This window comes from Cydia pomonella, chromosome 2 (assembly GCF_033807575.1).
Source record: "Cydia pomonella isolate Wapato2018A chromosome 2, ilCydPomo1, whole genome shotgun sequence".
Classification (NCBI taxonomy): domain Eukaryota; kingdom Metazoa; phylum Arthropoda; class Insecta; order Lepidoptera; family Tortricidae; genus Cydia; species Cydia pomonella.
In genome coordinates, this window is record NC_084704.1 from 2,569,837 (window position 1) to 2,582,329 (window position 12,493).

The 12,493-nt window shown below is 37.0% G+C and overlaps 1 protein-coding gene across 1 annotated transcript in view; it reads left to right on the forward strand.

Moving 5' to 3' along the window:
* Positions 1–12,493, forward strand: part of LOC133515623 (regulator of G-protein signaling loco) — a 153,204-nt gene that overhangs the window by 129,261 nt on the left and 11,450 nt on the right. Inside the window, 3 exon segments of the mRNA XM_061848194.1 lie at positions 11,029–11,124; positions 11,645–11,794; positions 11,941–12,047. Of these exon segments, the coding sequence (XP_061704178.1) occupies positions 11,029–11,124; positions 11,645–11,794; positions 11,941–12,047 (353 nt within the window).

Sequence of the window (12,493 nt, forward strand, 5' to 3'; positions counted from 1 at the left end):
ACCCCTATGATGGAACAGGCACCAGTAATGGGATGGTATGGACAAATCCTGTAAAACAAGTATTTACCATGAGTTTTTAATCGCTGGCAACATTTTACCATAAACAAGAGCCAAAGAGCTGCTTAAGTTTAATTTTTCATTGATATTTGTTCGTTTGAAAGTTAATGGCGCCATATATCGCATGACTGGAGCAAAAAACCATAGTTTTAATTGGTTAATAATATTGAAACCAATTTCATTAGCTTTCGTTAAATACATAGGAAACATAAAGGATGAATTGGACATTCAACTTTTAAAGCGGTAGAATTTTTACAGATGTCGGTGAAATATCAAAAATACTCCAAATTCTCTCTTAAATGTCCCATGATTGGTGCCGTTAACATATGTAAAAGTGAAATCGTTAATTCATACATTTTCTTCACTTCATATTTGAAAAAAAAAATGCATTTTAGCATAAAATGTTACGTGTATTCATAATGTTGATGTTGGTAAATGATACAGATAAGTATATCCAAAAAATATAATTGTGAATTTTTGCTAAAAATATCTGTGTTAATTACAAGAATTAATTTGATTTATGACCTATCTCCTATTTAAGAAAACATTAATTAGCTTTGTACACAAATATCTCTAATCTTAGTTATTATTTACTAAGATACTCAGTATCATAATCCCAGCTTCAGACACACCCATTCAAACAATTAGGTATACCCACCATTTCTTCCCACAAAGATCTAAAAACGAAATCAAACATCGAATAACACAGTCCACGCTTCCCGCTCGTGGTGATAACAGATGCCAGATACCCCTGATAATGATAAAGAATGTAATTAAGATGTACAATCACGGAATTTGAAGGTCACTTTTGAACCTTAATGCCATTACATAGAATCGAAAAGTGAGAAACATTCAAATCTCTCGACTGTACCTATAAGTCCTATAACCGAACTCCGCGGTGCGATACGCCCAGTATCATCGGAGACTTGACGCGGATCGCACGCGTAGCCTACTATCTGTTCGTGAAGGAATTTTCTGTGTATTTTTATCTTCGTAAACATTGTGTAGAAGTTCTGATAGTTGGTGAACTGTTTTTAGAACTTTAAATTAAATTTGTAAATTAACTGATTTAGTGAGTGTTGTGGCTTTCTTCAAAATGCCATCGGTTAAGTTTGAGAAGTTCATGGCGAAGCTGTCGGTGCCTTTTATTGTAAGTTTTTTTTATTTACTTTTTTTATCCAGCCATCGATGTAATATACCCTAAATATATGTATATTACATCGATGTATCCAGCCCTTAGTGAGTGTCTTTTAAAGTCTCTTTGTATAAGAGAGTTTGGATTATGGCTAGTTTTCAGGCCAGCTCAATGCGGGTTGGGAATTAAATACCTTGAAATAGATTTTCAGTACCTTTATTAAATTAACGTATCAATAAGGGTATTTTTTTCTCCATTCTATCAAAAGGCAAATATAATATACTTTTTAATTACGATCCCTAAAAAATAAAATAGTGGGGATCCGTTCTAGGGCATTTTCGGTATCGTGTTCTGATAAGGAAAAAGTAGAATAGAAATAAAAAAATACGTTTTTTTTTCTGTGGGGCAGGTTATCTAAGCCGGCCAACCCTCCAAACTAAGACCAAAAATTGACAAAAAAAAATCCTTCTATATTTTCCAAATCAGAATACATGGGTATTCTATATGTCCTCACTATTTTTTTACACCTGTATAAATCTCTTGAAAATTCGAAACTACCTGCTCTAGCTATTTATAGAAGAGCAGTTTTGGGATAGTATACAAAACTATTTTTTTATTATTTTTTTAAGTCAGTACCTGTCAAACGACAATAGACAATAAACTTCTATTGTATTCTTTTGTACTATATACAGGGAGAAATATTAAAGAGAATCCATGAGCCTGACATATGTAAGGAAGTACACTGTGCATATATAGTAACGTACAGGATATATACATATGTAATGTAGTTATATTATGCAGATTACACGCGTGTTTGCGAAAGCTGTAAGGATAACGGACGTCATATTCATATTCTTTGTACCCGCAGCGGAGTAATGCCTATATTCATAAAGACAATAGATACTTACTGGTTAGAAACGTACAGTTTTCTAAGTAATATTTCAATATACAATATTAATATTAAACTTAAGAGTTTATACTTAACTTAGACGTATAACTTCTTTCCGCGACTTTGTATATGTAGAATTGTTTCTGTGACAAAAACAATCCTCTGTCAAACTATCTCCATACCAATTTCATCCAAATTGAATTAAGCGTGAAGACGTAACAGACAGAGTTCCTATATACTTTTCCTACTCCTCTACTGTTATCTGTCATTTATGCATTCAATAATACGAATATAAGAACATACATATAAGGTTTCAAGAAAAGTCTATATTGTCTATTCCTCATAACAGCTCTTGTGCTTTTAATCGCTATAACGTTACTGCGATTAATGGCTACCAACCTAACAAAATCAAAACGAATAGTTTTAAACTAAGTGCATTGCTGCCAACTTACAAAATATTCATTTGGTTGCATAGTAAAAACAATCACTTCATAAGTCAGAAACACGCATGTGACACCCGTAATATAGCAACACCCATAGACTACGAAGACCGCTTAGCGTTGCTTGTTAGTCTCCGTAGGCTACGGTGGCCAAAATCGAGAAAAAGCTGTCCAAAATTTTAATTTAGCAACATAGGCGCCGGCAGCGGGGTGCAAGGGGGTGCACTTGCACCCCCCTGGCAGGAAAGAAATATATAAAAAAATACAAGTTTTTTATGCGTTTGCGTCTACACCAGCATTAGAGTTTGTAAGAGATACAGAGTCTGCAATGATTTTGATAGCATAACTCGGAACTATTTAACACAAGAAAAATAAATGAGTGCATCGATTCTTCTATTCCATTTATAATGCACCTCCCTGAAAGTAATCCTGACGGCGCCCATGTTTAGCAAGTAGCAAGTACCAGGGCCTCATGAGTTACGAGAAGGTGTCGCCGACCGGCCGGCCCGGGGCGGGCCGGGCGCGTAACAAGGTATGCTCGCGCGTCTTGGCTATATACTTTTGCTTTGTTTACCTAAATTAAGATTTATTTTTGTTGACTCGTAGGAAAAGTATTGTATGCAACGTTGTATAAGTAGGTCAAAAAATGCTCGTGGCGTATTCCTTTACAATGTACGCCACTCGCTTTTTTTGACCCTTCTTATACAACTGATGCATAAAATACTATTCACATTTATAAAGTTATTTAGTTGGCATTTAATTAATATTATTCTAAAAAATAATTTCGTCACACTTTCTCAGCATAGTAACACAAATTTTCAAATGTATGTCACCATGCCGTTTAACATAGTCATGTGCTAAAATAATTCCGTCCGCCGTGAATAACTGTAGCGAGGCGCTCAGTGAATGGGTTCGTAAATCATTGAATCAAACCCTATCAGCGAATGATTGGCAAATGATCCTATTAAAACAAGTTATTGGTTCTTATCTGTGCTCATTATTCAATTCGTTTCAACGAATGATTCATTTGTGTGTGAAAACAATGTAAATGTGTTGATTATAAACATTATCTAACAATGTATGTTTAAGATACAAGTTTTGGTGACGTTATCTATCGATTAGGACATTCTTTTTACACACTGGCAAACCCACTTTGTCAGTAGAACAAGGCATGAAATTTAAATTTTCTATGAGGGGACAACCCTACGTGCCTAATTTTTTTTTTAATTTGCCGCCTTTTACTCTTATGTCTTAATAAATTCTAATGATTTTTAAAAATAGTATCAATCATTTTTATTTTTATCAAACTCACAGAAAAAAACAAACAGTGGCAAATATAAACGCTTCCATAAACTTGTTTACATTATATTCGATTCCTGAAACGCTAATATTACCTGTTGACCGACTTAGTCCCCGTTTCCGAGTTGCATGACCCCGATGACAGACTCACAATCAGACTGGACGATCGCCAACCGCGATTGTTCGAGGTATGCCACTTCGGCGCCTGTGCCACGAGCGGTAGCGGTTTTAGATTTAAAAAAAAACATGGTGTCGGTCAAATGCGGTAATTTTCCTTATATTTCTTCACTTTATCTTGACCAAAAAATGACCAACGATAGTATAGATTCAACTGCTAAGTTTATCTTATAATGTCTTTATCTGTATTTCAAGGCGACAAATATTTTCAGAATTTAATCTGTCAATCGGTTGTTATGCTGATTGATTACTGCATTGAACTTAAACTTCTTTCTGAAAATATAAGTGAAAGTGATTGACGCATGCTAATTTCTCTGATTTGTTTATGTATTTTACATATATAAAGCCTGACCAGTAATATATGATCACGCGCCGTATTGCGGAATTTCATTGGAACTAAATTTTGCATAGTAAACTAAACTGTCCCCTATACATGAGAAAAACAGCGCCCTCTTGACAATGATCATATATTTCTGGTCGGGCTTTACTTAAATGTATGAAACTACGACAGGCGCGTTTAATCTAAAATATATAAAAAAAATTGCTGACTATGGTCACCTAGAATTTTCGAAATAAAACTTTATCATAATCTTTTAGACCTCCACAATCGCCCTCCGCCGGAAACCACTGTTTCGTTAGCAATGCGTATTGTTATTATAATTTAGTATTGTCCCTCGGCGATGACTATAATGACTGACGTATAACGCTCAGTATGGAACGAAGCACCGAGCGCGAAACACACAATTAAAAATCATATTAAATTCTACCTTTATAGCAAACTCGCAGCATTAATGCCCTACGCACTAAAAAAAAAGTTGTTGTTTATGGCTCATGTTTTTTTTTTTCATTTTAGAGTTTGATATCATTCTTTCGGTAATAGTGATGGGAAATTGATATTTTTTTTTATTGGGTTAAATATTCTTATGGACCATTTGAATCGTTGTTGGTTGTGCATAGTGAAAATGGTTGTGTGGTACGACACCGAGGACTCGTTCGACGAGGTACTAATTAGATTTTAATTGTACATTTATAATTAAATTTATAATTGATTATCATGTTGTACTTGTACGGTCACGTCTGAAAATATCGATACGAAAAAAGTGCCAAAAATATGTATACACGACTTTATTGCCCATATATTAAGGTATTGTAAACATATTCAAATCCATTTGCATATGTGATTGTTTGTGTTCTAAAAAAAAAATTGGCACATTGTTCGTATCGATATTTTCAGACGTGATGTACCTATCCGAATTTCCAAAAAAATATGTACTCCAGTACTTCTATTTTAAAGTAATTAATGACTGCCGGTGATATCTAAATCCGTTTGTCTATAAGATCATAAGCAGTGTTATTATGAATATTCATACAATATAGTAAAACTTATTGTATTTTTATTAATTCCAATTTCTAGGCAAACATCTACAAACCAAATTGATTTACTCTTGTTTATCGTTTTAGGTGTTTACTGCTGTCTTAGAACATAAATTGTGTGGTACATAATTAGGTCTTAAAATTCAACGGCCGTTACAAAACGTGAGAGAAAAACGGGAACAACCTTATCATGCACCTGTTCCGCAAAATATTATTTGAATTTTGCTTTGAAAGTGAATCTTAAATGCCAAACAAATAAATAAAATTGAAGTGGTCTAATTGATATTAATATCGTTCGAGCGTCATTTCCTTCCTCTGAGCAATTCAGAAGTTATTTTAATCAGTTTGTAAGTGAGATGAATAATAATGATTTCATAAGTTCCCGTAGGATGTCGATGACTTGTACAGTTTTTATACATTATATTTCGTATCTTTTCCGGCAAACTGTTATCTACATTTATATGTAGTATCCATCTACACAGATTTTTTTTTACCTTTCATAAAATCGTAGGTTTAAACGTCGGTTGTACTGTATCGAGCAAATAAAAAAAAAACGTCATTTGACAAAATTAATACTTACATACTTGAATAGTAGGTATAGTTACATGAAGTTAAAAAAATAAACAATAGGTTCGCTATTAATTAAAATCCCCGATCACTTGTTCCATCTGATGTTTTCATACTTACCTTCTTTCCTGTCATCATGGAGAAGGAAAACTCATACAACTAATAGTCCGTGTATTGGGATATCCCCAGATTCCCCAGACGTATCACTGTTGACCTCTAATCTATGCTCCTTGAAATTCTTACTGTCACTACTTACAGAAAATTAAATACTATTAAAATATAGTGATATTTTTTAAGGCTAAATGAATTTTGATGATTTTCAATCTATTTAAAACACAATTAACTAGACGCAACAGAAAATGCGTAAAAGAAAAAGGAAGATCATAAGGACCATTTAATATATTTTACAGTAAGTACATATGGTGCTACTTTACCGCACTAGTGCGCAAATTAGCATATTACGTTACTGTGTCAAACATTTAAAGAGCCATTATGTACTGTAAAACGTTGTACGATACATGTGCGAATAGATAATTCGCAACTCGTGTCGATTTAAAACACTCCCTTCGGTCCTGTTTTAATTTATCGCCACTCGTTTCGAATTTCCTATTTTTCGCACTTGTATCGTAATGTACTATTACAGTACATATGGTGCTACTTTATAGCACTAGTGCGAAAATTAACATATTACGTTACTGTGTTGAACATTTAAAGGGCCATATGTACTGTAAAACGTTGTACGATACATGTGCGAATATTCCTATTTTTCGCACTTATATCGTAATGTACTATTGGATGTCTCTAATCTATGGAGTTTAAGACGACGATAAACATACGCTTATATAGATTAATACATACTTATATACATAGAAACACCCGTGTCTCAGGAACAAATATCTGTGTTCATCTCAGTCACAGAAAAAAATGCCGTTACCGGCATTCGAACCCAGGACCATCATCATCAGAAGAAAGAAATACTTTACGAATGATGAAATGGACACTTATGAGATCACCTAGGTGCTTGTCTGTCCGTATAAACACTGCAATTACTCTTGTTTATTTTTTCGTAGCAATTTATTTTAACCTTTTATCTGTATACACAGTTAAGGATCCTGACCGATTTTTTTATTTTATTTTAGTCATCGTTATGCATTTTTTTTAATTTTTAGTCATCTTTTTGTTTTTTTTTGTCATCTTTTTTATTTCTTTTAGTCAATTTTATTATTTTGTTTTTTGAGTTTTTGGTCTATACAGCATAACCGAGGTTTGACTCTACAAATTTTGACCACCACACAAGTAAATGTTAAGACGTAAAACGAAATCGAAAACGCCTTATAAATATTAAAATCACGGTTCGTGGCTCCCACGGTCTGATAACCGTACTGAGGGCTCACCGCGAACACCGAAGTTCGCAAATTGCGGGCATTTTTCTCTGTCACCCTAAGTACTCCTTAATTGGTGTAAAAGAGAAAGATGCCCGCGATTTGCGAACTTCTATATTCGCGGTAGGCCCTCTGGACATATTTCAGATGACTCATTTGGATTTCCCTTTCTTTACAATACCATCGTTGTGATAAGAGAACAATATAATATAAAGTATTTTGTAATTAGCAGCATTTTTACCCACAACGGAACGGAGACGGTATATGCGTTTGGGGTGAGAGGATGTTTGTGCAAACCAATGTTGCCATTTTTCTTAAAAACTACTAGTCTGATTTTGATGCGGTTTTCAGTGATGGGTCCGGGTTTGATTGGTGCATGTTCTTAGATAGGTGTTACGGTGACAACTCACCAGAGGGCGCTGCAGTAAACATTTATTTGTGCATCCTTTTTCAACTACGTTTTAACCGTCGTGGGTTTTTTTCAAAAAAAATTATTTTGTTTTTATTACTTGTAAATTTCTGCACCGTTGGTAATAACACTAATAACGCACAGTATATAAAAAAAAATCCCAGTGTATCATACCTACATCAGCGACGGCAGGATGGTTGCATTTTTGTCACCTGTCACTTTCGCTACTATTTGTTAGAACGTGACAGGCATGGTGACAGACGGTAAAAATCCAACAGTGCTCGCTGGATCTAAATTATTATAGTAAACATATGTATGTAGGTGAATCGAATAACTGTTTACCATCAGGCAGGCCATATGCTTGTTTGCCACCGTCGTGATATTAAAAAAATCGGCCAAGTGCGAGTCGGACTCGTACAGGAAGAGTTCCGTACCATTATCTATAAAAACAGTCACCCATCCAAGTACTGACCCCGCCCGACGTTGCTGAACTTCGGTGATTGGATGAGAACCTCGAGATTGGAAAGTAATATTTATTTTATCTGTAGAAATTTCAACTGGCTAACTATCACAGTTCATGAGATACATACAGCCTGGTGACAGACGGACGGACGGACAGCGGAGTAGTAATAGGGTCCCGTTTGACCCTTTGGGTATGGAACCCTAAAAAAAGCTTATGAACCGGCTTGACGAGGGCTACTCGCAACCTTGAAACTATAAATACAATATTTTAGAATATTTGTATTGTATAACAATGGTATATACATAAGTAGAAGTTTATCGATATCGACTTATAAAGCAACTTTTATTTGCCCTCGCACTATTTAACGTCAAACCATTTTATTTTTAACGTCAAACCATTTTTTTTTTTGTCAAACCATAATTGCCCCGCCAGACTGGAGTATGTTTACAAAGATATTCTTAAATTAAATCGTATAGGAAGCACTTAACTCTGATTGCGGTTTCCTTATTTAAGAAGCTCGGCCGAATTTCACCTTCCCATACAAACGGGGTTTCGTAATTCGTACTCATTTTAAAAACACTAGTTTATGGAAGGTAAAGGCAAGGAACGAAAACTCCTTTGCAAGAATTGTTGCAAAAGTGTCCAGCTGTCAGCTATAAATAATAGTTTCAAATCTCTCCAGAGTAGCGCTAGAGTAGCTAAGAACCTAGGCGTTTTTGACGGAGTGAAGTGCGCTGTCTATGATTAGATTTTTTTCTCAGGTATTCCAGGTATTGTAGCGCTACCTATTTATGGTTTATTGTCGGACACTTTTTGGTTTATGGAGATTTTGTTCCTTGCCTCTACCTTCCATACACTTGTTGGATTTGAATAACATTTTGCACATGCAATGACTTGAGGTATATCTATACCTGTAATTAGTTTATATAGCTCCAGCTTATAAAACAAACGAAATAGAGCCAAAACAAGTTTTGTAGGAAAACTTAAATTCGCTGTATTTTTTTAACTATGGTATCTGAGGGCCTACCGCGAACCACGTTCGACGTGTTGCCTCCCTGACACACTTACGTACGAATTTACAAGTGCGACAGAGAGGCAACACGTGGAACGGGGTTCGCGGTAGGACCCCTGAAGCTACATAAACTGAATACCGGGCATAGATATACCTTATCCTATTGTAAGTACTGATAACCGATGATGAGGTTTTCTCGAGTGCAGCCTACAATCGGTATTGGATATGGTCACATCACTAGGCAGAGCGCGGCAAGGACTGACAGATAAGCATGGCGGCAATGGCGGCCGTACTGTAGTTTCCCAAGTTACGTCTGTTTTTATTGTATTAAATCCTTTATTTGATGATGATTCGTGTATTTAGTTTAACAGTACAAATTTTTAGATCTAGTTAGATAGCTAGTCGTTTTAAAATGAGTGCGTAACTACGTTTGCATGGAGAACCGAGCTTGCTGGGGACTCTTAACCTTTTGACCGCCAAAGACGTCATATTACGAGCGCGGCTACAGCCCAATATCAACCTTCATGCGTACCGACAAGGTTCACGATTACGCGCCGCGTACGATAGGCGTGGCGTTCAAAAGGTTAATGACTGCCTTTGTTTTGTTTTGATGAGATGTGGTTACATGCAAATATGATTAATGATTACACCTATTAACAAAATTAAGCCGATAAATAAAAAGCCGATTAAATATAATAATAATTACTTACCCCGGAAAATTACCACACTTCAATGAACTAGTAGTTGATAGTTTATTAATTATTACTCATATCATCCTATTTAATACAAGTAAATATACTATTACCAACTATTGTTATTCATTCATAAAATCCATAAACCATGTCCTGATTAGTTCAATGATGTTTAATGTAAGAGGCAATCCTACGTACTGGAAAATATAGCCACAGGATAATAAATAATAACAATATTCCTACATTTGTTTGTAGACTAAACCACAAATATCGAGGTAAATAGCTCAATGGAGCGAGAAACCGCTATGCTAAACCAATCATTATGCATTAAATGTGAAATTTATTTACAATAACAATATACATATTAATTTACTTTAAAAGACACTGCACCTACTTAATCTTTCTGGTTTAACCCATTGGTTGACTGGTAGAGAATGCCTTAAGGCATTAAGTCCGCCATTTGTACCTTCATGTATTGTGCAAAGGATGTTGGCGGCATTTCCTCGTATCCTGATACGTTGTGCGAGGAAGCCACCAGCTCTATTAGACGATTTGAATTAGATGTCATATATTAATGGAAACAGGTGTCATATGATAAAAAAAAGTTACCATGTCATCCAGTGGCGGAGGCCGAATCCGAACCGGCGTCTTCAGCTTACGTGGCTGACGCCCTAATCACTAGACCACCGGACTTGTTGACCGCACGAGTTGCAAATTACTTATTCGCACGTGTATCGTATAATATATACAACGTTTTACAGTACATGTGACCATTAAACTTTCGACATAGGCACGGAAAGTGCTCATTAGTACTGTAATACCACTAACCAATCCACCATATGTATTGTCGATTTAATTTATCAGCACTCGTTGCGAATTTCCTACTTTCGCTCTTCTATCGTAAATAACTATAGTGTCAATCGGTTATGTTGATTGATTACTGCCTTGAACTTGCACTTCTGGCTGAAAAAATGATTGATGTAAGGTAACCTTGGAATCAAACTCAGGGCGAACAGTACGACTGCAATCCATATACGAATCAAATTTAGATTTCAATTTAATTATCCCTCGGTGAGAAGCGAAGCGTTCAATCGTATTGTGATTATCATTAACCGCGTTGTTTTGTCAACAGAGCGAGCAGACGTCACCGTTCCGGCGCTGGACGACGGGCAGCGGCGCCGGCAGCTCCTACCGTCACCACCACGACCCGCGCGCCATGTACAACAAGGTACTACCTAACTTTATACATCGCTAATTCATCTCGTTCAATATTGAAACCAAAGTCGCAACCAATGCAATAAACGGACAAAGAAGAGAGTTGCCGACATTGAGATGTGCCTAGATTTGGTGAATAAACTGGTCCTGTACCTCAAGTGCTCTGAACGCAGCGTGATCTGAAATTCAGGTGCATCTTGCGATTCTTTCTCAAAATTGTTCGCGAAAGACGCGGTTGTCACCCCATCTGGGCCCAAAAGTGTGATAGGGACCATTATTTGGCTGCTTAGTCTGCTACTTGGGATTAGGTGATTTGAATTTCAAAACCTGACTGTTATAAGGAAATTGATACAGCAGTTGATTTTGTATTAGGTATTCAACATGAAGCCCTTTCGCGAATCTGCATCTGCGATGGCTGGAACAATAGTTAAACTATTTAGACCCAATTAGTGTTCAATTTAGTTAGGTACTTACAATCTTCTGATATTCGGATTTTTCCGTTAATACTTATTTTTCCGTTGTATTTGTTGCAGCAAATAAGCGAGGGCGCCGCGCCAGCGGTGCCTGGTGCGGGCGGCGTGGCGCGCTGGTCTTTAGGTCTTGAACAATTACTGGCAGACCCAGCTGGTGCCGCGGCATTCGCGCACTTCCTGTCCAAGGAGTTCGCTGCTGAGAACATTAGGTGAGACATTAGTAAAGTGACCTGTGGAGCGCTGGTCTTTAGGTCTTGAACAATTACTGGCAGACCCAGCTGGTGCCGCGGCATTCGCGCACTTCCTGTCCAAGGAGTTCGCTGCTGAGAACATTAGGTGAGACATTAGTAAAGTGACCTGTGGAGCGCTGGTCTTTAGGTCTTGAACAATTACTGGCAGACCCAGCTGGTGCCGCGGCATTCGCGCACTTCCTGTCCAAGGAGTTCGCTGCTGAGAACATTAGGTGAGACATTAGTAAAGTGACCTGTGGAGCGCTGGTCTTTAGGTCTTGAACAATTACTGGCAGACCCAGCTGGTGCCGCGGCATTCGCGCACTTCCTGTCCAAGGAGTTTGCTGCTGAGAACATTAGGTGAGACATTAGTAAAGTGACCTGTGGAGCGCTGGTCTTTAGGTCTTGAACAATTACTGGCAGACCCAGCTGGTGCCGCGGCATTTGCGCACTTCCTGTCCAAGGAGTTTGCTGCTGAGAACATTAGTTGAGACATTAGTAAAGTGACCTGTGGAGCGCTGATCTTTAGGTCTTGAACAATTACTGGCAGACCCAGCTGGTGCCGCGGCATTCGCGCACTTCCTGTCCAAGGAGTTTGCTGCTGAGGACATTAGGTGAGTAATTAGTAAACCTTGTGTAGCATTGTGCCATAAAAACTCAGCTCACTGATAGACAACTA